Here is a 27435-nt window from a genome sequence, read left to right as displayed (position 1 = left end):
TATGAAGCACTTAGCATGTTGACTAGCAATTAATAAGATATTTATTAGTGTTAGCTATTACTATTATCATTACCAATTACTGCTCTTTAAAATAAGTCAGAGACTGAAATGGGTTTGAGAAAATATCACAGAGGCTAAAACCCCAAGATGAGACAGACTGTCAAAACAAGGCCAACAGAAGATCCTAAGAAGGAAAAAAAAAAAAAAAAAGCAAATATCTGATCCAGCAGATGTTGCACAGAAATGGATGCTGAGATAACAGAGAGCAGGGATTCCAGCTCAAGCATAAAACTTGAGGAGATACTCAATTAGAAGGACTCTAAAAATAACAATAGAAAAGGAGAACAATCATTTTATCCGCACGATACCCTGTATGGTTGGTATTCTTGTCTCTGTTTTACAGAGAAGACAGATTCAGAAAGGATAAATACCTCATTTAAACTTGTACACACACACAGAGAGAGAGAGAGAGAGAGAGAGTGAGAGTGTGTGTGTGTGTGTGTGTGTGTGTGTGTGTCAGGATGCTAGGCCAAACCTCAAAGAGAACCTGTGTTCTGTGCAGGTGTCTTGTAACTCTTGTGGTAGTTCTGCAGCAGCTATCATTCACAGGCAGAGTAAATAAGAACTCACTTAGCAAAAATAAGATATTATGTGGTGACAATAGAGTTCAAGTTCAGATTCAGAGCCCAAGATCCAGATGGTTGAGCCTTCAAACTAGGGTCTGTCTGTATCACTGCAGTGGCCAAGCCTAGATTAAGTGAGAACCCATATATAGGTGATCCCAGCTGAGGAGACCAGAGAGATGGCCTAAGAGGGTAAAACTGGCCAGACCTGTTACCCTGATTTATTCATAGCACTTTCTAATATGTATGCAACATTTTCATAACACAATGAGGTTTCTTCTCTTGTGCAACTCAATTCCAAGAGTATGTGAGTCAAACTCAAAGGCAACTTCTACATTTTTCTTTTCATTTCAGGAAGAGAAAATACAAAGAGCAGGCAAATCCCAGAGAGTGTGACTATAGGTGGACTAGACACTGTATCGGAAAGGTGGGGTCTAATACTAACATTCTGCCTATTGCCCTCTCATTTCCACTTTCTGCTTAGGCTAACGAATGGGCACTTTGATTTTCGACATTTTCAACAATTTATTAATCCCCAGGGTGGCCAATAGAGGGCAGACGATCTCTTCTTCTAGACCTCCATCAGCACTACTTCATAATTCCTGGTTCCTTCCAGACCTGTTCCCCAACCCCTCCCCACCCCCACCGCCACCCCAAGCTTCGATGACTCCCTCCTGCCCCTACCATCCCTTTCAAGTACTGATTTTGAGGTATTTACTAAAACCAAGAGAGAAGGGCTGCAGACAATAATATTCAAATATCATTTTGACTGTAATTCTTCACTCTCCCTTTTTCAACTCATTCACGCATGCATTTTTATAAATCCTGCCCTCTCCAATAAGCTGACAAGCTAATTGGGTTCAGAGTTATTTAAATAACTGTAATGTAACATGATAAATTCTACAAGCAGAGGTACTTACAAATGCTGTAGAACAGATAAAGAAGCTCAAGAAGGCTTCCCAGAAAGGGAGGCCTTTCATGTGCGGCTCTAACTCTTAACATTCGTTCGTGACTTTCAGGGTCCATTCAATTTCAGGGTAATTCTTCCTAGTCCACTTTCACCCATGACACCTGATTGTCATCATGTTGGGCTCACCCAAACTCTTTCTGTAACCATAGTCTGGTCTCTGAAGATAAGAAAATACTTCTGTATTTGAGCCTCAATATCATTGCCTCGGCTTCTCACTACCTCATTATCATCTCTCCTGGATCCCAGAGAAGAAAGAGCTGTTTCATAACTGAGCTCCTGATTCACACACTGGTTTCAGAAAAGCTGCCAGGACCTTGCAGGTTTCTCATTTGCCACTAGTTACTGGTTTCAAGGAATCCTATTTTCTCTATTGCTTCTATGACTATTAATTCTATGGCAAAGGGCATGTGTAATGTAACTTGATTTTTTTTTCTTTTTGAGCTGATACAATCATCTTCATCTTAAAGAATTTCCCTAGTCCTTTCTAAACCTGACTTGAATTCCTGTGAGAAGTCAACCTTTCTCATTTTGTATCTGTCCATCTACCTTCCAGGTGGTTCTACCTCTGAAGTCCCAGGAACAATGAATAGTCATCTCCAAATTATCCTTTGCCTGTGCTCATCTGTAGCTTTCCTTAATCCTTAATATATCCCCTTAAAAATAAATAGAAGCTAAACTTTGACAATGTTTATTACCTCCTTTTTTCCTAACCACAGTAGCTTTCTCATTTCTGCCTTTTTCTCATCACCTGACCTTGGCTTTTCCTGCAGGTCCTACAACGTTATCTGCTACATTTTAATGTCTTTATACTTGCATTTGAACAGAAATACAGATAACCTCCTCTGCAAGAGTGGAAGGGACCTTTTAACACAGAGCAATGATGACAGTTTGTTGGCAAATCCCACAGTGAAGTGCTGGTGCCTTGTTCGGTGACAAGAAAGAACAATGTTTAACAATGTATTTTATTTTTCTTCAGTTTTTTTGTTTGTTTGTTTTTGAGACAGAGTCTTGCTCTGTCACCCAGGCTGGAGTGCAATGACGCAATCTCGGCTCACTGCAACCTTCACCTCCTGGGTTCAAGTGATTCTCCTGCCTCAGCCTCCTGAGTAGCTGGGATTACAGGCATGCGCTACCATGCCCGGCTAATTTTTGTATTTTTGATAGAGACAGGGTTTCACCATGTTGGCCAGGCTGGTCTCAAATTCCTTACCTCAAGTGATCTGCCCACCTTGGCCTCCCAAAGTGCTGGGATTATAGACATGAGCCACCAAGCCCAGTCTCTTCGGTTTTTCTAATAGAAAACCTAGCATATTTTAAATGATTTTGCCACTTAACACTTATTACGGACCCACAGGGTATGAGGGCCTTTGGAGATCATCTAATCTGACTTCCCACACAACTGCAGGAATCATTTCATTGCAACAACTCTTTAAACCCCTCTAGAAAATGCAGTGCTCACTCCACTTTTCCACGGTTGAACATCTTCCTCATGGCCCTATAATAATCAGTGATAATTAATGAGCCTCTTCCTCTCCTTGGACAAAGAAATATGATAGGAGAAATGTTTAGTTTGCTGATGCCCATCATGAGGAAATATTCCACTGGTAACTCTGGCTTTTGGGTTCAGGATTAGACAGAGTGGTTAAACTAAAATGTTTATCATAAGTATAAATTTGTTCCACAAACATAACATTTCAAAGGTAGCTTTGTTTCCTCTTTCCTTGCACTGCCAGCTATTAACTTTCGGTTCATTAGTCATGATTTTCAGAATCCACTTGGCTGCCACATTTCTGCAGCCAGACCATCTTGGATCAGAGGGTGGGCCAGCCAATTCCCACTTCACACCTGCCACGGGATCGATTTTTTTCCCCCGTTGACCACAGTCACTTTTTGTCAATTAATTAATGTTATTCACTTGGTACCCATCTTGTGAATGGTAGGCCACTACGGAGCGGATTACTACTTCATATCCCATCAGTGACAGAGCCATCATTACGAGAACCTTTTCTGACAACCACTGAAGAGAAACCATCTCCACACTGTGCATTTTGCATCACTTCCGTTGCTTCTTTACCTCATTTATCACAAAGACTATGTACCACACATCTTCTTTATTAATGCATTGACAATCAATGAAGACAATGAAAACCCACCACTTTTGTCAGTGAACTGAGAAAGAAAACGGCAATGTCATATGGCATTAATGATGCGTGAGATATACGGGTGTAGTGTCCTGTCAAGGCGTGTAGTAATCCAGTCTTCGGTCTTACTCCAGGGAGAAAGAATCAGCTTTGTTACTTTCCAGTCACTCCCTCCCGTAACACAGCACCTTGGCACAGACAGCAGAGCGACAAAACCCAGAATGAGGACAGTTAAAATTCAACTCAAGCTACAGCCATCCCAACAGTCCTCCCCAGCTCCCGCGGAATATTTACCAAGACCGTTTAAAGCACTTAATTAATTCACTTCAGCTTCGCTGGAGAGGTCTCAGGGTTCCCGAGACTCCATTACATAATATCTTTTACAAAGTCTACTCCCAGCTCGAGTGGAAGATGGATTCTCATCCAGTGTGCGGAGGTTCCATGCCTTTCCTTCCCTTTCCCGGAGTTCGATCCGGCGATACCTTCCCGAGGCTGCAGCCATCACCCCGGCCCCGAGCTTCTGGGGTCCCCGCCACTCTTCGAACTCCAATCTGGCCCCGAAGGTGCAGCCGCCTCGCCCTCCTGGCTCCCAGGCCGGTCGCTGCGGCCACGGTGCCAGCGGGCGCCCGGGACACCGAGACTCTCGCTGCTCGCTGGGTGCGTCCCAAGCACTTCCGCAGCGCACCCGCGGTGCCGGAGCCAGAGCCGCGGCTCGGTGGCACGGCCGGCTCGGTGCGCCGGACTCGGGGAGGAGGAGACCGGGAGGAGGAGGAGGCGTGTGAGGGAGGAAAGGCCCGGCCGCCCGAGAGGGGGAGGGGGAAGCGGAGGGGGCCGGCCGGGCCGGGGAGTGGGTTGGGGGGGGCAGCCAATGAGCGGCGCGCGGCGCGGGGGGGTGGGGGGAAGGTCTGGGGGAGGAGGTAGGATGGGGGAGGGCGCAGCCCGAGCGGCGGAGGCTCCAGCCATAAACAAGCGCCCGGAGGAGCGGCGCAGGAGTGAGGCGAGCGGGGCGCGCGGAGCGGACGCCGCGGATCTTGTGCTGCGCCACCGCGCCCACTCGGCAGCTCGGGAGGCGGGGACGGGCCCGGAGGCTGCGCCGCTGCGAGGCCGGCCGACTCGGAGGAGGAGAGGGAGGAGGCGCCGCCGGCCCAGGCTGGAGCCGAGCGCAGCAGCCACCGCCGCCGCCGCGCCAGAAGTTTGGGTTGAACCGGAGCTGCCGGGAGGAAACTTTTTTCTTTTTTCTCCCTCCCTCCCGGGAGGAGGAGGAGGAGGAGGGGAAGCCGCCGCTGCCGCCGGCGCCAGCACTCGTGGGCTCGGGGTCGGCGCGGCCCGCAGAAGGGGCGGGGGCCTCGCCCCGCGAGGGGAGGCGCGCCCCGGGGGCCCCGAGAGGGGCGGTGAGGACCGCGGGCTGCCGGTGCGGCGGCGGCGGCGCGTGTGCCCCGCGCAGGGGAGGGCGCCCGCCCCGCTCCCGGCCCGGCTGCGAGGAGGAGGCGGCGGCGGCGCAGGAGGATGTACTTGGTGGCGGGGGGCAGGGGGTTGGCCGGCTGCGGGCACCTCCTGGTCTCGCTGCTGGGGCTGCTGCTGCTGCTGGCGCGTTCCGGCACCCGGGCGCTGGTCTGCCTGCCCTGTGACGAGTCCAAGTGCGAGGAGCCCAGGAACTGCCCGGGGAGCATCGTGCAGGGCGTCTGCGGCTGCTGCTACACGTGCGCCAGCCAGAGGAACGAGAGCTGCGGCGGCACCTTCGGGATTTACGGAACCTGCGACCGGGGGCTGCGTTGTGTCATCCGCCCCCCGCTCAATGGCGACTCCCTCACCGAGTACGAAGCGGGCGTCTGCGAAGGTACGGCGGCCCGCTGCGGGCCCCCTCCCACCTGGCCTGCGCCGCCCCCTCGGCGCTGGTTGTGCCGAACAAAGTTTGGCCGAGACTTTCTGGAGGAAAGAGGGCTCCGCGGGAGGAGGGGCGGCTGCCGCCCCCGGGAGAGTGCCCCCGCGGCCCTGCGTTCCCTCTCCCTGCTCCCCCCGACGCTTAGGCAGCCGCGGGCGAGGTTGGATATGGTGGGTGGGGGCGAGCGAGTGGAGGATCGCCCCTGTCCCCGCGCAGACGCGCACACGTGTGGCCGTTCCTGCTGGGACTGGGTGGCCCGGCCTTGCACCCCGAGGTGGGTGCGCCGCGGGCGGGGGGCACTGCGGAGTCTGCCGCGCGCGAGCCCCTCGGGGAGCCCGGCTCTACCGCCCTCCCCGCACTGGCGCAGTGTGGCACCGTGAGCTGCACACCGGCCGCGAAAGTCCTTTTTCTGTTGGCGGAGGAGACGTGTCTCCAGCTCGCACTCCCCGAGTGACTTATTATTTTTTCCTTGAGCTCTTCCTTCACCCCTTCCTCCTCCTCCGCACATAAATCAGTTTCAGCCGCGGAATATGTCAGCCCAGGGGAAGTTACACACGGTGGTTACTCATTTATTTGCCCATTGAAAACGGTCAAAGGCTTTCTCTCCTGAAAGGAAAAGGGGGTGGGAGTTGCACCTGGGAGTGAAAAGTTGTTGCTGTTAGTGGCTGCTTTTTAATATCAGATATCCGCGTGTTACCTATCGTGTTGCCGGGTCCTTTTTGTTTGTTTGACAGCGGGGATTGTTCTGCTGGCTTCTCCAGCAAGCACTGTGCTCCGCGGTGTCGAGATTGACGGAGGGAGAAAGAGATTAGATTAGTGGAGTCTTTCTCGTTGGGGAGCCAATGTTAGTGCGTGTTGGCTTTAATCCCTGCCCGCTTGCCTCGGCCTTCAGGGTGCCTGGTCTGGTTTGGGGTCTAGAGCGAGGCAGTGAGTTATTTTGATGTGGCTAACGGGGGCAGGGTTCGGTGAGCATCAGTTAAAAGTGGGATCCCTGCTCGGGCTGACGTTGGGCTGATGATGCTGTTCCGGGGGCATCCTGGCGAGTGAGCAGAGCGCACGCAGCAGCCTCGTTTCTGGGGAGGCGGCGAGGAGGGACAGGCGCCCTCTGCCCGGCGTGCCTTCCTCACTACTCACAGCCAGCACAGTCCAGGGAACGGTTTATTCCGAAGCATCTTTGTGTGTGTTTGTTTAGTATGCTGGGATACTGAAAAAGGAGGTGACAGCCTTAAGGATAAAAATGGACCTATTAAAAGGCTTCAGTGCTGTGATTCTCTCTAAATACACACAGACACACACATAGGTACTTATTTATACCTGTATAGTTTTGGGGTTTGGACAGTTCAGGAAAATAGGGGAGGCCTTTCTGGTTTGGAAGCTAGTGGGCAGTGATGAGTGAAGGGAACTCTTCTCAGAGGGGAGGGACTTGCTTTGCTGCACACATAAGACATTGGGTTAGAAGAGTTCATTTGCCTGAAGTACAAAAAAGCCTCTCACCTGGTATTGTCCCCTTTTATAACTTGTTTTTATGCCTTACCTCAAGAAAAATGGCCATGAGATTATCTTCTGATACCATTTTATGTGTTTTGACTTTGGGAATTCTGAATGACCTAGACTAAAAGATGCATCTTTGAACCCTGCCACTTCAAGTGTGTAACTGAATCCGGCCTCTCGTAAATCTGCAAAGAACAAGCGACATGAAACACAGTTAAATGCAGTGGAAACTGCTGTGCTCCAAGGAGTTTTGCAGGTTCTGAAGATTCTAACCCTTGTTTTGTTTCTTCTTAGTCGTTTGTGGTGAAGGAAATGCTCAGGGAACATTTACAGTAATCGAGTGTTTTGGCAGCAATATCCCATGTCACAGTATAGAGTTATTTTGGCAGTTTCGTGAGCCTTTCATTCCTCTGAAATGATGTGATCCCTCATAGCTTCCTTTTTTCTGGTAACACCCTGTGTGCTTGGTATTCTCTTTGAAATGCTTGGAAGGGTTTGTTGACATGATTATATCTCAATTAGTTTCTCTAGAAACACTTTTTATTTTGCAGGCCTGTTTTCAACTATCAATATTGTGTGTCCAGGGCACTTCCTTTTTAAAAAAAAAAAATACTGAAAACAGCAGTCAACTTGCATTCTAAATCTGTGAAACCAAAGTAAGGACAGTGTTACCTGGCATGATATAATGGTTGGATTTAGACAGATATTTTCAATCGTGTGTTTACAATTTCAGTGTTTTCACTTAACGACAAGATTTATGGAAAGCATGGGATAAGTGATACCCCAACCGCCCCCCCCCCCCCGCCATTTTTAAAAAAAGAATTAGAGGAGTCTTCAGATGTCGGCAGTTACCTAGAAGGTATTGATTATCTCTTGTTTTTCTGTGAGTTTACAAGAAATTTCGGAATGGCCAGTGTTACCCTCAGTTTCCATTTTTATTCAGAAATTCACGTGGTGAAGCATGGTTATCATAACTAGCATGAATAGGAATCAATGTATTTTATTCATGTTAAAGTCTCTTTTGCTGCAATTTTTGCACTAAAATGACCCCTACTGGTTGTATCTGTTAATGAAAACTCTTGAAAACTTATTTAATTGGCTACATTGTAAAAACATATTGCATGGTATAGAAATATTATCATGACTAATCTCCCTGCTTTCAATGACATAATTTAAATACAAATTATATTCTCTGTTTGCCAACTTGCAGTAATTTTTAGCTGTGTTTACTCTCATACTGGCTTTGTAGGGGAAAAAATTACGTTTTTAACTGCAGTTCACAGAACGAGTTAGATAAATCATGGGCAGAAATGGGCCCCTTTCAGCTTGTGGCTCACAGCCTTAGGTTTTTAAGGCATGCTGGCCCTGTTGGCTCTCAGTAAAAGTACATTGAACAAACGAAAGAACAATCCTATCCATAGAAAGAATGCTGAAGGAAAAAAAATATTTTCTGAATGATTAAATAATGTGATGAGTTGTGTCCTGTGCACCATGTGAGATGTACACTTGGATTTCTTTTCAGCATTGTTTAGATCGTTATTAAATAAATTCTAATTGAATTATTCCTTTTGTGATGGGGCTGGGGGTGGTAAGTGCATTTGAAAAAATTAGCATGGAGCCTGATACTTAAAAGTTTTTCCTACTTTCTCTCAGTCTAGAAAGTGCTTTTTGGAACTTGGGAGGGTGCAGGACTCTTTCCTCTTTCCATTCATCTGCTAAGACCTCCTGTTGCTCTTTGCAGCATCCTAACTGGCCTGTTTTCTTGGCCAGGCTGCCTGCCTCCAGGAAAATCATCTAGAAGCCAGAGAAACAAGTGTGGATCCTGAACCCCTGAGAAAGAAATCGGGATGGAAGACATCTTTGGAGGATCGAAGGCAGACTTTTGAAAAATTAATGAAGTGAGATTTTCTAGAAAGAAGATTTTGATTGGGCAGTGAGAATTATGTTTTGAGCTGAGGGAGTGAGAGCCATTTCTTCTCCCATGTGTAATAGCGCTTTATGCTTCTGTAAGGAGTGATGCAAGGTGAGAGAGTATGACGAACCTCTCTGGGCAGTTAAAGGGCAGATGGTGACTTGTTTTGGCAGTTTGTACAGACAGAGTGATGAGGAACCAAGTGGAGACTACTTGAGTCACTGTTCCGAGGACTCTGTTGTATTAGATTCAGGTGATAGCTAGATCAGATAAGCACCAACTTTTTTCCTGGTGACTATTTACTCAGTAGCTTCATATTTTGGAACTTAGCATTCCATGTTTTTCACCATTGCTATCTAAAAACGACCTCTTTCAGAATGCAATCCTCCTTTTTTTCCCCCCAGGAATTTTAACTTTTCCTTTTACCCATTTTTCATTGGGCAGTGTGTAAGAGAACTATGTATACGTAGTGAGGTACTTACAGCAAAAAACAGAATTTTGTTTCCTGAAAGTTGTCATGCAAAGTTTCTTTGCTTATCCCTGGAAGACAGTCAGTGAAGATGATGGCTGCTTGGAAGAAAATGTTTGCGGGATCTGCTCCAGAGAGCAGGCTGCAGGAGGCCAGATAATGAACCCAAACATTTCGTTCTGCACAAGCCGCATGGAAACTACTCTCACCACTCTGTAGTAGGGCCTGAAGTTAAGAGTCCACGAATTTTAATTCACTAATTAAGTAACGGGAGGGGGGCAAAATATCAGCTTCTATAGTTAGGAAAATTAAGCTCTTGGCTTTGTTTTGGAGTAGTGGGTTTCATTTTTCCTCTCAGAAGTCCTTAGGTAGAGAGGGAGCCCTTAGATCCCAGAGAGGAACAAGCAGAGGGCCTATAACATTATGTTAACAGGGAATGGGAAGAGAAACCAACGAAGTAAACAAGGAAATAATTAGTTCCTCCCGAAAGTAAATATTGACAAAACATGGAGAGACCAACTATTCACTGCACTTAAATAAATGACAGGACTCAGTGACCTTCACTTTGATTGCCAGGCTTATAGAATCTTCCCTGTTATTGAGGAGTCCTGTCACATAAAACACTTGGCAACGGGCAAATGGATTGCGTATTATCAGAATGGCAAAAATAGCAAGTCTGGAGATATTTGCTGCCGTTCACACATATTGAACACTGACCAGGAAAATCTCCAAGCAAGAGGTTGGCAGTAGGGTTGTAAGCAGTCAGATTAATATATGAAGAAAACTGAACAGTCCTTAATCTGTGTGGGCATTACATCCATTTGTAGGAGGTATTTGGTGACTTGGTACAGGTTTCTATGTTTTGTGTGGCTTGTTGAAGATGCGATGACCGGGATGAATGAGTGAACAGCTGGGCGAGGCAGGGGACGGGCATTATGAAGTTGGGGGATATATTGTAGATGAAACAGATGACCCTAAGGAGGTAATGAGGGGGTGGACTAAAGAATGACGAATGGGAGAAGGGAAAATATTGAATTCATCTTAGCTCAAGTATATCATCCTTTGAAGAATAATCCAAAACACATTCCAGACATTAATTGTGAAATTCCTGAAAAATGTGGGTGTGCTTAACGTCTCCCAGGCTATGGTGCAAGCAGAGATGATAGTGTTGCTTTAGCCTGTAAATACAAGAGGGTAGGTGGTGGTAAAATGAGTGGAAGGGAAATACATTTAGTGAAGAGGGTTCCTGTAACACTGTGTTCCGTATGGCACGTTTGGTATCAGGATTTTGGAGACACCCCAGTAAAGCTCATTTAATTATTTGAGGGAGAAACAGTAGACTAGCCAGGCATGCATGAATAACACATTGAAAGCTTTCCTTCTCAGAGGTCTAATTCTGCAAAGCTGCATTTTCAAAGATCTGACTTGCCTTTGCATGGGAATCAGTCACTCATTCATTGGTCTTCTATGCTGTACAAGGCCTTCTGCTGGGGTGAGGGGGAAACTGGGGAGCCCAGGGACCTCTCCAACGTATTCTTTGCTCTGTACACTTAATGAAGATAAGAAATAAAGACAGCAAGACTGCAAAAAGTCTACATAATAATATAAATTGAAGCCAACTAGAAGTGATTTTGCAAGTCTGTGTATGATTAATTGGCTAGTGAAATATATGGATAAAATTAGTTGTAGGAATCAAAGCATCTGAAGTGATCTCTTCAGGCTCTGGTGGCAAAGCAGAAAGGGGAATTTGAATTTGAACTAGGTTTAAAAGTATGAGTAGTAGCCCTTTCTTTTGGCAGGGGAGGTGATCCTACCCATTCTCCTTAGAGCCTGTGCAATTTGTCTCGGAGTGTTTCTCAACATCTAAGAATGAAGCTGCATTCTTAATGCTTTAGTAGCTGTGCTTCAAAATGGCAAGTTTCCTTTTGAGAGTGATTTTCTCTTTGTTCTAGCTTGATTCACTAGGCGGATAAGCGTGGGCAGTAAACTGTGAGGTGTCCCTTTATCAGCACCTCTCGGCTTCACCCACCCTGCTGCTTGCCCTGGGCAGTAGCCTGGTCACATCTTTGAAAACCTCTGTTTAGTCAAGACCTCCTAAGTCAAGACAGGGGAATGGTTTAATATACCTCTATGTAAGAATACCCTTAAGGTAAACACTAAACTCTTACGTGTTTTATCTTGGGCCCACATGAAAAATATAAATGTTTTTAAAGAACCTATTTTCCTTTGTTAGTTGCAAAGTGAACAGGTATCAATTCCTTACCTCCCTTCTCCAGCCCCAGTTAATCCCCCGCGTGAAAATACCTATATGTTAGTAGAAAAGTGTAATGTTCAAGAACTTGGGGCCGGCCGTGGTAGCTCATGACTGTAATCCCAGCACTTTGGGGGGCTGAGGCAGATAGATCGCCTGAGGTCAGGAGTTCAAGACCAGCCCGGCCAACATGGTGAAACCTTGTCTCTACTAAGAATACAAAAAAATTAGCTGGGCGTGGTGGCAGGCCCCTGTAATCCCAGCTACTAGGGAGGCTGAGGTGGGAGAATTGCTTGAACCCAGGAAGCGGAGGCTGCAGTGAGCTGAAATCGCACCACTGCACTCCAGCCTGGGCGACAAAGCAAGAACCTGTCTCAAAAAAGAAAAGAACTTGGTTTCTGGGGTCAAATCTGCACTCTGCTTCTGTGTGTCTCAGTTTTCTCATCTGTGTAGTCAGGTTAATGATAGGGTTGCTATAAGGACTCAATGCATCCCTAAGAAGCAGTTAAAAGAATGACTGGCACATGGAACATGCTTACTAACAAGGCTACTAACCAGTGTAAGTGAAACAATTTTATGTGGGCTCAGTCTCTTGTTCTCTTAATCCTCATCTACCTCAGTCATTGACGGTAAGCAGTTAAGGAGGGTGGGCTCTTAGAAAGGGAGCAAATAATTGTTATTGAATTCAGTTGTCACCGCCCCGCCCCATGACTATTTTTTTATACCTTGTCTAAATAATTTCTACAAAGTTTGTATATTTTGAGTAATGTTTTAGGTCTGATACTATTTTGCATTGATTTGTAGGAATTATAAATGTAACCATTTATCTGTGAGCAAATAATTAAAAATATTTAATTTGGGGAGGAGGTGGGAACCTAGATGTACTATAATCAGCAATGTGCACTTTGCTTCACGTTATCTTCTGGGAGGAAATTTTGCTTCTGGCTCCTGAGTGTGCACACTGATGACCACTGCAGGATTTGGCCTGGCTTGAGCAAAGAAACAGCTTGTACTGACACAGCTTGACACCGTGGGGGCTATGGTTCCAACCTGCTGCTGCAGTTGGTATAAACTAGGCAAAACCAGAAGTCAGAGGATTGTCCATTCCTCTGTTCTTTTTCTAGCTCTACCTGTTTTCCTGCCATTCTTCTGCCTGCAAATATTTATTGAGCATCACCTATGGGTCTTGTCTCTGTGCTTTATAGTAGTGACACCACTTGTGTAAGCCAGTTTTTCTGTTAGTCGTCGGTACCTCCCAGGTTCGATGTGGGGGTTAAATGAGATAAAACTGTGCTTCTAAAATTTTAGTGTGCACACAAATCACCTAGGTATTTAAAATTGCAAGTCTGATTAAGTTAGTCTGGGGTGATGCCTGTGATTCTACATTTCTAACAAATTCCTGGCTGATGCCAGTGTCACTGGTGCCAGGACCACACTTTTAAGTAGCACAAAGCTAGTACCTATGTATACAGCATGTATCACAGAGTATGGCATATTAAAAGAACTGATAAATGTTACCTGCTATTACAGTCATTATTTTCCAGCCGAAATAAATAAGATATGGACCTTCTTTTCACACAGGCCATGGTCTGATGGTAACTTGGAAAAGCAGACAATTCATTACAATCCAGTTCAGTAATCCATGAGATAATGGAAGCGCCAAGCATGTCAGGAGCGAGTAAGAGGGACTCTAACCCAAATCTGACCACCAGGAAAAGTTCAGTGGAGGATGCAGCAACAAGAAAGACCTGAGAGTCTCCTCTCCTCCCTCCTTTTTTCCTGCACTTCTTGTGCAGGATGTTTTAGGAAAAAGAAAATAGGGCTTGGAGCTAGACAAACCTGCACTGAAATCTTAAATCTGCTATGTTTTTTAATTGTGAGATCAGCTTGTTTAGTTTCTCTGAGCTTCAGTTTCCTCATCTGTGAAACTGGAATATTAATAGCTTTCTATTAAGTAAATATTGTAGGAAGGATTAGAGGTTTATATATATGATTACATAGATGTATATATAAGATCATATGTATGTGTATGTATAGTATGTGTGTGTATGTGCTAGTTTCTGGTACCAAATAGATTTTTTAAAATTAATTTTAATTTCCATTCTATTTTCTATCCTTTCTCATTTTCCTTTTTGTTAGCTTTCTCTGTAAGTTTAAAAATTTACTTTGTGGATACACATTTCCTCCAAACTTAACTAAATCTCTTCAAAGGGGTGGGGGTTTTGAGGGGGAATTCAAATGTCAGATGTTTGTCAAAGAGAAAAGAACCGTGAAGTACCGAGAACAGGGGGCTGGGAGTACAGGGTCTATGGACCAAGGAAACATGCGTTGGTTTGATCCAGTGCAACTACAATTCCCAGCGCCTTTGGCATTTCAGCAGAATGTGAACACTTGCTTGATTTTGTGGTTTGAGCCCCTGCATCCAAAGAGCTATTTCAAATTAATATTTATTTAAAAATGGCCTTTTAATATTAATGGCATATGGTTTTATGACAGTGAATTAAATTTCCTTTTATTGTTAGAACTTTTTGAAGATTTCTGGGCATCACTGGAGATGTTGGAGACCCCAAGGATATAGCCAGGCCAGGTTGATATATCTCACTGAGGTTACAGAAGGAAGCAGCAGCAAGCCTAGCCGGTTCAGAGACCACTGTGGGCTTGGGAATGAGCAGGCGAGGGTGTGAGGTCGAGGCCGTCTGTGTTGCTTTTCTCTCTCCCAGTCATTCTAGCCATCTTTGATGTGGACTAATACTTCAGGTTGGCAATGGATTTGCACTGTCTCTAGGGAGTCTTTGTGATATAGTGCGGGGTAGGAAGAACACGTAGAATCAAAATATCTAATGTTACTATCTCTTTAGTTCTTAGTGTAGGTATGGTCCCATTTTAGGAGAACAGAACTATGAACTATGTATTCTTTTTTTTTTTTTTTTTTTTTTTTTGAGACAGTCTCACTCTGTCGCCAGGCTGAAGTGCAGTGGCACGATCTCGGCTCACTGCAACCTCTGGCTCCCTGGTTCAAGCGATTCTTCTGCCTCGGCCTCCTGAATAGCTGGGATTACAGGCATGTGCCACCACACCCAACTACTTCGTGTATTTTTAGTAGAGACCAGGTTTCACCATGTTGGCCAGGATGGTCTCCTGACCTCGTGATCTGCCCACCTTGGCCTCCCAAAGTGCTGGGATTACAGGCGTGAGCCACTGCGCCCAGCCCAGAACTACATTTGCTTGACTGTGACTCTTTCCTTTGTGCCTGAAAATAAGTATCATTTTTATCGAGTAAATATTGGCTGATAATTCATAAGGCAGATGCTTTAAATTGGCTATTGTGGAACAAGGAGAAAGAACTTGATGAAGAGAAAAATCCTTGGAATCAGTGGTTTACAACTTTTTTTTTCCTTCCTGATGACCAAACCTTATTATCGCATAGTAGAAATTGGATTTTCTTCCAGAAACTCCTTTAGTACCTCTCATTTGGAGCACTTCTATCAAGAGTGCTGGTATTCAGACATGTAACCTACAAACAAAATGAGAAAGATGTCAAAATAACACCCTAATTCAGACTATCCTGAAAACATTTATCTTCTGAATATTTAAGAAAAAAATTAAGTGTCAGTTATATTGTAGGGTGTTATCATTTTATATTTCAAGTTCCTGAGAAGAGAATTTGAACAGTTTGCTATTTGGAAATTTTAGCAACCAGCTACCTTGCCTATGGGAAAGGTTAAAAAAAAAAGGAGAGGGAGTAGATGGTGGTCCATAGGCTATAACTAGAAATTGTGCCTGTCTTATTTAGCATTTCAAAACAAAAACCATAAACAAACATCTCAGATTCAAAACAGAAAGGAATTTCTGGCAGGGCAGAATGTAACCTGAGACTGCAGAGTCCTAGTCTACAAGAGGTAACTTATTTAGCTTCTTATCCAAAGGCCACAGCAAAACCTTTCACAGCTGTGATTAAACAAAAGGCATCTTTTGTTGGAGAATTGTGATACTTCTTTTTAAGACTGCGAAAGACCTGCCAAGATAAGGCAAAGCTACCTTGAGGATGTTTGACCTGAACTAGACTTTATGAAGTAGTTGGACCACTTCAGGCCTTATGGTGTGAGGAGTGTGGGATGCATAGGCTTGGACCCTTCTGTGTGTGTGTTTATAAGTCTGTAGAGACAGAATATTCCATCATGTTATCAAATGCAGATCTTGAAAACCTTTTCTCACTTCCCGTAGTTGGGAGCTTTGCTTTTTTTGAAAAGTATGGGCTTTTACAGTCTGAGTGAGGAAAAGGGATGGATTTTAGACAGTTTTGTCTGTGGAAGGCAAAGTAGAAGGATTTTTAAACAGTTGGAGACAGGATGGGCATACTGTGTGCTTTTCAGAACCAGTGAGTTCCTATATTTCAGGCAGATTTTAAGAAAACTTATTACCTTTACTTATCACATAAAAATGAAAGACCAAATAAATTTCTGTATTTTAATCAAGAGTGTGACTGTATTTGTGTATATCCTAGCTTGTATCAGAAAGGGTTTGAGGCTGCCCAGAAAGGTGAATATTACAGAATTCTTGTATGTGATAACATGATAAAGGAGAAAACAACAGCCATGGCTTTTGAATCCCCCTTCATCCCTTAATAGCCCAGTGACTTAAATAAAACCCCTCAGCTTCCCTTGGCATGACTTTGCCTTAATTTGTCAAAAGGGAATTAAATAGTTACCTACCTGAAGACAGGGGAACTGAATCAGATGATATCTTAAGGTCCTACCGGTCATAAGATCTATGTTTTTATGACCTGGAAGTGATAGACAGGAGTCAAATATTACCTTGTGTTTGCAGAGCCAGGGAAGGAAAAAGTGATAGTGTCTACATGACTGCCAGGTGCTGTAGACAGAAGGGCTTAGAGGAAAAGATCAAGAGTTCCTCCATGGTTATGTTTATCAAACGGCAGTGGAGACAGCAAAGCATAGTATTGGGAAGTTAGTGACAGCTTTTAAATGCCTGAAGTCTTTTAAATCGTATTCACTGTGGCTGAGTCTGGATTCAGGGTAGAACTCAAACCTCTCATGTCTTTGCTGCCTTCCCTTTCTCCATTTTCTTATGTGCTTCACTAATTATTAAGACTATGAGGTAGGTAGGTGACAGAGACTGCAAAGGGAGAAGCTAGAGCGAAGACAGGCCAAAACTTGCCCAAATTCACATGCTCATTTCTGCCTCTGACACTAGGAGAAAGTTGAGTAATTGCTGTTCTTCCTAATACTGCAGGCAGCAGCCAAATTCTCCACATTCTTTTACCTTTGCTGCTGCTGTTTTCACTTGCCAGGGAGTTTCCTTAAGGAGCAGACTGAATTTAAAGAAACATAGCAGTAATAGTGCATGAAAGGGGGTGTGGGGTCACTGGCCAAACGTGGCATGTTGGTGCCTCACGTTGGGAGGATGAAAGGATGATTCCTGCAGAGGGACCTGCTGCACACTGCGCAAGCTCCCTCACTGCTGTGTACGGCTGAGCCACTGACCAGGAAGCTCTTTGCTTGTATGTGAGACAGCAAATATTCACTAAATATGTTTCAAGTACAAGCCAACTGCAAAGCTTGGAAAGTTGTCCAGAAGCTTCACCCTTCCTTTGCATGTTGTCCAGCGGCAGGACGTTGAGCGAGGTTAGGTAGTATGAACCTGCGGCTCTAAAACTTAAAGTAATAGGCATTATTCGAAAGAAAATGATGCCCAGCACGGCTTCCAGTGTATATCAGCAATCAGCTTGTTTGCCTTGTGGTTATTACATTTTTTGCCAAGAGCAGCCTTCCAGAATGAGGTACTAGTTAATTCCCATTGGGCATTTATTCATTAATAAGTCTGCTGAATGTGAAATATTCCATTTGGGAGTATGTCATATGAGAAAACTCAGCAGCTAATTATTACGTAGCTCTCTTCCATGATTCTCACTTACAGTGCAATTACCTAAGCCACCAATTCCTAGGTATGTAAACTTACATAATTTTTAGTTTTCTGTAATACTTTGCTTTTTGCCCCAGAAAATTTTTTTTCACTCCAATCTGTGAAATTGTTAAAAGTTTACTAATAACTGGATAAACATTTTATGTTGTACTATGGCTTGCTCTTTCTTTCCATTTTAAAAAGATAATATCAAAAGTGAAATCCTGTTCCAGATCTTACTGTCTCTCTTCCAGGCTAGATTTCTGGGATGGGTTGGTGTTAGTTTACTAACCTGAGCTTTTGCCCAATCTAGGGTCTCCTTTATTCTTCTTGTGGTATATAAATAGGTCTTTATTTGCTTTTCTTCCAGGTTGGTTGGTGCATATTAGCTTAAGAACTTTTAAACCTCTGCGGCAGTAATGAGAATCTTCATGCCAGGGGCCCAGCATTTCTCTACAAAGCAGCCTGTGAGTGCATGTGTGTTTGCTGTAGTGAGGGGTCTATATTAGAAGGTCAGTTAGAGACCCCACTTGCCCACATCTGTGTGCTGTGGTTTGGCCCTCCTCCTCTGGTGAATCCCTGCCACAGCTCAGTGCCTGCTGGATCTCAAGTGTCCTGAAAGCCACTGGAAAGATGCTTTCCAGCAGTCTTAACATTTGCCTCCATGTTCTTCCCAGCAAAGATGGGTGCACACAGTTTTCCAGCTACTGGTCAACCCAGCCATTGACAGAAGGTGGTGCAAGAGTCAGTTCCTCTGTGAGGATCCCTTCCAATAACAGTGTCTGCACTAACGACAGAAAGTTCTGTAAAAATGTTTGCAAGGGGAGCTTTTGACCTGCAAACATTTCTACAGAACTTTTTGCCATACAGGAACATATGAAATGTTATATGTAATATAGGTCAGAAATGTTGCCATATAGGAACATTGGAGAAGATGGTAAATGTGAGGAAAGTGATAAAAGTTTATACAACAAGGATCTGTACAAGGTTGTGGTAGATTTGCTGGCCTAAAAAGATGTACCCAGGATAGTAAACTTTCTGTAGCATCAGCCACTGGGCCCCTGAGTGGGAATACTGTTTGAGAGACAGGAAGCTAATTCCTTCTTTGAATGTGTAGTTAACTTTGTGCCATTGGATGTAGGGTGTGCGCGTGCATGTATATTTTTTCAGTTGCTGAGGGCACAACACAGACAAGGAATACCGTGCATTGTATTACGGATGTGCTGGAAATAAAGCCCCAGCTTGAAGCAAGTTGACTGTAGTATCTACTCTGTAGATCAGCAAACTGAAAATGGCTTCTTAATAAAAGGTTGAACATCGTTTTACTTACTGCATTTGAAAAAACAGTTCTAATTAAGATGCTTTGGGTTTTAAACTGCCTGTTAATTGGGATATCTATAAGTGGGCAAGTAGAGCTTCTGAATATTGCTGACTTATTTCTTAGTGATTGGGGCAAAAGCTTTTTTTTTTTTTTTTTTTTTAACAGTATGCCATCATTAAACAGTTTTTAACCTTACGCAGAAACTTTAGATGTGACAGCGGAAAGAAGCAGCAGAAATTTAGAGTGAGAAATGGAAGACCTCTGTAGGTAAATAAGTAAAATAAAAGAAGCCAAAGGTGTTTTTTGTTGGCAGTAGATGAAATTATTTTCAAACACTGCCCTGGGAAAAGGTGAGCCCTCAGCAACCAAGTTCATTGACTATCTATTCAGGAAATTGTATTAGATGCTTTGGAAAGAGAAAGAAAAAAGAAAAGACTTTCTGCCAACTGAGGGCTGGAAAACTTGAGGGAGATAAAGTATTTACATGCTTTAATAACATAAAGCATGTCCAAAAGAAATACATAATTACAGCTATGTTTGGGGCTGAAAATAATCCGGGTAATTTATTTTTGAAATTGTGTGTGAATATGTAAGTGAATGCCCTTGAGTCAGAAATGCTTGGGTGATAATATTTCTTGAGAGAATGGAAAAGTAGACGGTATTAGGAGCTAAAAAGAGAGAGAAGGGGTAAAGGATGACCACTAGTTAAGAAGAAACAGTGAACTTTTTTTCTTTAGACGGGACATATTTCATATGCATAGTTATTCCCCCTCTACTTCTAATCTTAATATAATAAGCATTTAACTTCCCATAGGACCTTAGTAGTCTGCATGTTATTACTAAAAGCCCACAGGTAAGGGAAAATTAGACCCCTAAATTAAAGACCTGACCATCTTGCTCCTAAAGTTTTAGGTTTTCCAACTTTATTTCCAGTGTATCTTGGACAAAGACCCTTTGAGAGCTCAGAAAATTAGGAGATGTGGTCAACACATTCTTCTTAATATCTAGTGCAACCAAAGACTTGGTAAGGCCAGCAACTGGAAAATGGGCATAGTGTCAGGTTTCAGACTCCCCCATAGTTGTCTTCATGTCCTTTAATATGTGTTTGCATCCCTCAAGCCCTACCACTTTATGCTGTTTCCTTTGTGAAGCCTTCCTGCCCTGCCCAGGAAAAAGTAATGCCATCCCCCATCCCCCATCCCCCAGTGACCATAAATAGCACTTTCTCCTTCCCCTGTTATAGCACTTTTCATACTGTGCTAGAGTTCACATTTCTGTCTCTCTGCCTCATTGTGATCTATTTGAGTGCCAGGATTGTGTGTTATTCTAGCGCTTGGCACACAGGAAGAACTCAATGAGCATTTGTTGACTAAATCTAGACTCAAGGTCATCCAAGATATTATACAAAAACTTTTTCATCAAACCATTTGGTCTGCATTGTGAAAACTGAAACGAATGGTACACCCTGTTAAGAGAATCCCAGTGAGAAGCCGTAGCATTGCAGGAGGAAGCTCAAACTGGTTAACTTTGCTCATGCCGATCAGTCTTAGAATTTTTTGTAATGTTTCCATGATGAATTAGTTTCAGCTGTATTTTTTTGGCAAATATTTAAAGATAATTTTTATTCGTGTGGACTTTTCTTCTTGTCAGTTTGTCATAAAGGTGTCATCTTTCATTCACTAACCCCTTATCAGCTTGTAAGAGTTTTCCTCGTGGGTGGTTGCTTGTAACCTTCTCTTGACTGCCAGGGATCTGATGTACTAAACAGTTGAGATACTGTGGTGATCAGCTGCTTGTAAACAATAACTGATAAATCGGTTATAAATTACTTTATCAACACACTTCAGATGACCATATCATCATGACTTGGTGGTAGCAAAATAGACTTCTGGATTCTCAGCTAATCCAGGATTGTGTCTTAATAAACATTTATGTTGATTAATCAGGAGGGTGTTTAGTTTAAGAAACATGTATTGAATGTTCAATATGTGAGTGCCAAGTGCAGTATGATGCAACCTGTTTACTGCTTCAGGTGATCTCCAGATATCCTAAGGAATTTTTAACTGTACAGCTTCTTTGGGGAAGGAAATCCTAAGCCAACAACCTGAGGGTGGAAGTGTGTGACTGGGAATAATTAAAATGCCTTACAATGGTTCGAGCAGGAATTCCATAGGAATGCTCTTTAAGGCATTTAGGAAAGCAAAATTCCGTTTGGATTTACTCCAAACCCTATGACTTCAGAGACAGGAATTTTTGATGATTAGTGGCTGGAGCCCCAACTTGTTATTTAGTAATTCCACATTCAGTGTGGAATTGTTTTTTCTGTAGCACTAGTTATAAGTTTTTTGTTTGTTTGTTTTTCTAAAGGTTTTAAGGAGGTTTACAAATTAAGATGGAATAAGACATTAGAAACTTAAGGATACATAGCAAATTAAAACTTTGATACATTTGGTGCTAAGCTTTTCAGCTGCTAAAGATAGACAGTTTTGGCCAAGATAAAGTATTTAGAGTCAAAGACACATGCAGAATTCTCCTGGATATAAGCTCAGGTACCTGTGCCATTTTATCACTTTAGTCAATGTGCCCATTTTCTTAGGGCAAGTTTAATTTTCTGCTGCAGCATGGCCCTTCAGCTTTCCCAAGTTTACGATGCTCATCTCATTCCTGATGGAAATTGTTGATAATGTTAGTGTATGGTTGGTGGCTTTCCCAGTAGCCCACTTCAGATCCTTTTATTGATCATCACCAGTTACAAAAGTTTTAGGAAAGGGAAGGAGAGAAGCTGGAACTGATGGCTAAGTAAAGTTATAGCTGTAGAGCTCTGGTTGTCCATAATGAACAGTGGCAATGAACAGTGAAGATTCAAGCAAGGTTATTTTTTGAGGGTCCACTGATGATTTTCCTATAACTCGTTAAAAATATTTTTAAAACTTTCATGTCTTCATTACTATTGAAAGCTTAAAAATCTGTTCCCAGACTTCGTAGGCAGGTATGTTTTCTTTTGAGTGTTGCCTTCTCTAAGACTTTATCAGCAGAAGTATTTGAGCTGATGGCAAATGCTGCCAAAATGAGAAGTGTGTGTGTTTCTCAAAACTCGTGATCCCACAGTTAAATCGAGGGTGTAGGTAAAGGACCCAGAGCTGTTCTTGCTGATGGAATAGCACACTTATCCTCAGACATTAGTAGAGTAAATGAATGGAGGCAGAGGATTGGAAAACACTCTTGAAGGAGGGAGTGCCCATCAGCCTGTAAGCCAAAGTAAACAGTTCTTGTAACTGAAAAATAGACTTCCTGGAAGGAGAGAACCAGAGAAGTGGGTGTGAAGTGCAACCAGCAAGTACCATTTGCAGTGATACAGACAGCTGGGTTAACCTGAGTCCTGACAAGAACCTCTCAGAGCTATTTGGGGAAATCAGTTGCTTGAACCAGCCTTTGACTGGCCTATCGTGCCTACAGCTGTACCCAAAGATGGCACTTGGGGAGAAAAGGTCACATTTGTGATAGAGAAAGCAAACCAATGGGGCATTTTGAGAGGTAGAAATGAAGTTGTCATTTGCAGAGCCGGTGGACCAGCAGAATGGCCATGGGAAGGTATCCCTGAACCTGTATGTATGGAAATGCAGGTATTCTCTGTCAGTCTTTTGTCACAGTGAGGAAATGTCATTACAGTGGACAGCTATGCACACGTTGGAGATTATGTGATGTGTGCGCATACTTGTGCATGTGCATCCATGTGTACAACATGCACACATGCAAAAAAGATTGCTCACAGGGTCATGTGCATGTCCTGGTAGTCTGTTACGTCCATTCTTCTGTGATAGGAGTATGTTTTTCAAACTGAAGCTGTTAGGTTCTGTTAATTCCAACAGAACAAAAAAAAAATCTGCCTCTGGCCATCATTCGTTAATTTACACAGATTAGATACATGTAGTCTGTCTCCTAAGTGGCTTACATAAAGCTGTGGCGTCTTTTCCTGTGTCTCCTCTACTGCAGTTCCTAAAGCACCTACCAAGTTTATAGTTGTTGATGTCCTACCCATACTATGTGTCAAGAAAGGTAGACTATCAAAAAGGATTGATGCAGATATTCCTTAGAAGTTTTCATGCCCAAAGATTCTCGGACCTTAGTTGCCTGAGGGAAGGGGCCTTGCCTCGTAAAAAGAGACTGAAGCTCCTTATTAAAGGGGTCACTCAGAAAAAGGTATTATCTAAATTCCCTCTTTGTAGTTTTATTTCTTGAATGTATTCCCCATCACTAGCTGTGTGTGCTGGAGCCAAATGTTGGGCCCACTGCCATCTTTTAAAGAATACTACTATAAAGGGAACATAACTTTACTAGACAGTTTGGGAAATAGAAGAAAGAATTATCTAAAATGCTCTTGTTCCAAACACAAAAAGTAGCTTCATGTTTGTGTATATATCCCTGCCTAGTCTTACTCTGTAGACATCCTTCCCCCCACCCATCGTGTATGTTTTTTTCCCCACCTAACATTATATCAAATACATTGTCCTATGTTGCTACCTTGTCTTCATTATTACGATTTGTCAAGTAATTGGGTTGTACTGACTGCAGTGTTACTTCTCATTTCCTTTCCCCCTTTCTTTTCCGTACTACTTAAAAAGCAAGAAAGGAAAAAAAAATTCTGTTTAGGAGAAAATCCTATGTAGTCGTAATGCAATTTATTTTCCTGAGTACCTGGGTGTGCTCCAGACAGATAGCTTGATTGTGTCATCTCTTCTTACTAAGCATCTGACCACTCACTACCTGTGCATCTGATCCCTAGGCTCATGGCATGAGGGCTGTGGCTCTTGATGTTTTTGTTTGATGTGCTTAGTATCACCAGAACTGTATTGACTCTAAGAGTATGGAAGCTTTGTAAAGTTAACTATTTGTAGGTTTTGTGCAAATAGCCAGCTCTCCAGGTAGAGACATTTTAATTCTGTTGCTTTTTTTTGTAGCATATTATTGTATTGCAAATGTTTACTTAGTATGAAAAGTGGATATAATTAACTAAGTTCTAAATGGGAACTAGATATTAACTTCAAAGTGAATTTGCAACTTGTATGCTTTGCATATGCCATATGCTGTTGTTTCCAAGGATTTAAAGCAGTTTTCCACTTCCACCGTCTTATAAATTAAAACCAGAGGGCTAGACGTTATCTAGCAAGGCACCTATAAAATTTGAAAGAAACTTTGGATCATTATCAGGATTAAGTTTGTTGAAATTGTATCAGGAAAATAGACTTTTTCTTGTATTATTATTGACTCATATAATGCAACTTATACTGGTTTCATATTCAGAAGGTATATAGCATCTGTTGTAATATTTCAGGTTGATTTCTGCAATCTCTATTTAAAAATACAAATCCTCAAAGCAAATTGTATAAACGGTATACAAAATCAAATCACCAGGCTTCAAATATATTTTATATAAATGTTAAGTGCTCTTTAGATTAGCAAAAGGAAGACAAACATTTTGATTACCTCTTTAACACTAAATTTTTGTTTCTGAATTATAAATCTTTGAAGATATAATTAGTGTAAGATATATACCAATCAACATAGTCCAGAAAACACTGAACCTGGCTGCTTATTAGTTGGAAAGAGTACCTATTTAGACTTTCTAAGCCACAATATGTGGCTAAGTGATTAATATGCACTATTACACTTTCACAAATACTTTTTGGACCAACATATTGACTTAAGGGAGCATACTTTGTACTGAAAAACTAATTTGAAGGTGAAATCACAGCAAATTTAACAGTTTAACCTTGTGTATTTGTAGAGTTTTAGTTGGATCGTAGGATAATGACATTAGCTAAAGTCAGCAAGCATGTAAAATAAACATTTTGAAGTTTAATAGTCATTTATGTTCTACAATAATAAATATTTGGCACCCACCGTAACCACCACTACCAAAATATGTATGCTGAAATTTTGTCTCCAGGATGAATAAAGAGGTATAAGGCAAGCTGATGCCCATTCGAAAAAAAGGTTTAGAAAGGGAGAAAGGGCCTGGACTTTCCTAAGCTTCACCCCAACATAGGGCCTGTAGCTCCTATTGGAACCAATTTATAAAACTTCAAGGTGGGAATCAATAGATTGTTTCCAGTATTATATAGTTCCTCTTTAATCAGTTGATCTTCAACCAAAGCTTTAAGTGGTTTTTATTTTTATTTATTGCCAAAAGCTTCTTACCAATGTGATTATAAATGTTTAAATTCATTTATAATGAAATGGATTTGTATCTTCCTTGCTCTGCAGTAGATAGTGAAGCCTCCGTGACCTGTGCAGGTTGAGGCGAATGTTTAAACAGTAGGCGAGCGTTCATACAGTGTCCCTGGACTGCATTTCCTTGCTTACAGAGCCTTGGAGCTGGGCCAACTCGCGTGAGCGGGAGGAGGAGAGGCTCAGTTTTGAGAGCCCTGGGTTTATTTCTGGCTGTGGGGATATGAGAATGTGGGAGAAGGTGTAAATATAGTTTGAGGGAGGTCGTAGACTTGGAGGTTCTTGCCAGGGGTAAATGCTGGATGGATTTGTTTATGGATGGATTTGATTATAGCTGCTTCACGCTTTTACCTCTAGAGTTGGTGCTTCCAAGGGGTGATGCTCATTGTCTGGATCTCCTTTAGTGGGTATCTCAGAATTCTTTGCTGCACCAACCACAGCAGTTCTTTTCCCTTTCTTTTGGTATTTGTATTCAAATGCCTGACTTCCTGACCTGCTGTGAGGGTTTTTAAAAATAATGAACACCAAGCTTCTTGGGAAAAGACAGGTATGTAAATACAGCAAGCTTATAGCATTTGGGGGATGGAGTTGTGGGATTTTGGAGTTTGTGACCCCCGTGTGTCTGTGTATCACTCTCTCTCATGTAGAGAGACAGAGCAGCAGTTCCTGAGCTGTCTTTTGTCTCTTCATGGGTTTGTCACTGATTTCCCCTTTCAGGGTCTGAATCCCTTTCCCTTGCCTCCCCCCATGTGGGTTCCGGAAGGCCCACATCCAACAGCTGCCCTTGGTCAACCCCCAGCCCTGCACACAGGTGTTTTCTGCTGTTCAGAGCTCAGGGGCACTGTCCAGCCAGCTGATCACAGCTCACTGGTGGCGCTGGTCTCACTCCAGTGCTGGCTCTGCCCTCTTGGCCCTGTTGCTTCCTCCTTGGAGGATTAGTCACCCCAGTCTTGGGGCATTTTATCCACCTGTATGACTAGCACACATTGCATCCACTTGCCAAGGAGTGTTAGGGATACAGTCTCAAGAAAACCTGCCCAGTAGAAATGACTTCCTCTGGAGAAATTTAGATGATAAATCCATAGGGAGAAATCATGTTTTATTAATGAGAGACAAAATCATGCACTAGTGGGAGTTCAGGCTCAGAAGCCAGTGCATAGTCCAGCCTGGCGACTTGGCATGGTGTGTTACCCTGGCCAAAGCTCCCCAACCTCCGTTCATGATTTCCATCTGTAAAATGGGAATAACAATAGTATCCATTTCTTTTGGGTGGTTATAAGGAATACTTAATTCATTCATGTAAGGCACTTGAATAGTGGCTTGTGTGTACAGTAAGCACACAGTAAATGTACATTGTCATTGTATCTTTGTACCTCAACATCTAAAACTATGGTTTATACATAGCACATACTCATTCATGCTTTGTTGAGTAAATGTAATATTCAGAAGGTGGGAAAGTGATTTCCTTCTCTCTTATCATCAAATAAGAGTTACATTTGGTTGAAATAAGGCATCATAGGCCTGAAGACATTTACTCCCTAGCTGCTGGCAGGGGGGTAGAATGTTCCAGATTCTGTGTTGATAACTGGGTGCCTATGATTTGATAATCATACCTAACAAACTCGGTCTGTCAGGTGTTTCAGTAATATTTACTGGCTCCCAAGGTAATTTTGAAAGGACAAAGCCATCAGTTGATTTGTTTTCAGTAAGCATTATTGGGATATTTCAGACTCCAACATGTGCAGTGGGCATATTAATGAGACTTTACCCTTTCTAAACTTAGAGGCTAATCTGCATTGTAACTTATGTTTGCTTTTAAGGCGATAGATGGGTAGGTAGATGCTCTATAATTGAATAGCCTACTGGGCTTCTGTGTAGCACAGCACTGTGTAAGTAGCAGGTGTTCAGTAAATGTATTTTAAATCAATGAGTAATTGATGGGATATTTTTCTTCACATTACATCACATTGAAGATGCTTGTGAGGAAGTTTTGTTCATGATTGTCCTCCTAGGCAGGCGCCACCTAACATGTTTCTCTCTAGCTGCGGGGTATTGAATTTGAGGCTGCTCTCAGCATTACTGCTCATCTCAAAGAGGAACAAATGGTCCCCCAAATGGTCCAGATGCAACAGTAGGGGAAGGAGTGCCACCATTCATTTTGAGGTGCCTGAGCCATACTCTGGATGAAGCCCACAGCTCTAACATAAGGCGGTAAGTCATTTTTT

The 27435-nt window shown here is 43.0% G+C and overlaps 1 protein-coding gene and 1 long non-coding RNA gene across 5 annotated transcripts in view; both read left to right on the top strand.

Annotated features, from left to right (window-relative positions):
- Positions 1 to 4722: 4722 nt before the first annotated feature.
- The window catches only part of CRIM1 (cysteine rich transmembrane BMP regulator 1), a 195651-nt gene continuing 172938 nt past the window's right edge, over positions 4723 to 27435 (top strand). Inside the window, exon 1 of one of the 4 annotated variants that reach the window (XM_024242035.3) lies at positions 4723 to 5571. In XM_024242035.3, coding sequence (XP_024097803.2) covers positions 5241 to 5571 — 331 coding nt within the window. In that variant the 5' untranslated portion in view covers positions 4723 to 5240. The remainder of the gene's footprint in view (positions 5572 to 27435) is intronic. The other 3 variants (XM_024242036.3, XM_024242037.3, XM_054548230.2) reach the window with 3 other exon arrangements.
- Positions 5578 to 27435, top strand: part of LOC134759716 (uncharacterized) — a 37939-nt gene continuing 16081 nt past the window's right edge. Inside the window, exon 1 of the long non-coding RNA XR_010136313.1 lies at positions 5578 to 27421. This is a non-coding gene — a long non-coding RNA (uncharacterized LOC134759716). The remainder of the gene's footprint in view (positions 27422 to 27435) is intronic.

This window comes from Pongo abelii, chromosome 12 (assembly GCF_028885655.2).
Source record: "Pongo abelii isolate AG06213 chromosome 12, NHGRI_mPonAbe1-v2.0_pri, whole genome shotgun sequence".
Lineage (NCBI taxonomy): Eukaryota > Metazoa > Chordata > Mammalia > Primates > Hominidae > Pongo > Pongo abelii.
This window is presented reverse-complemented; position numbering and strand designations above follow the sequence as displayed.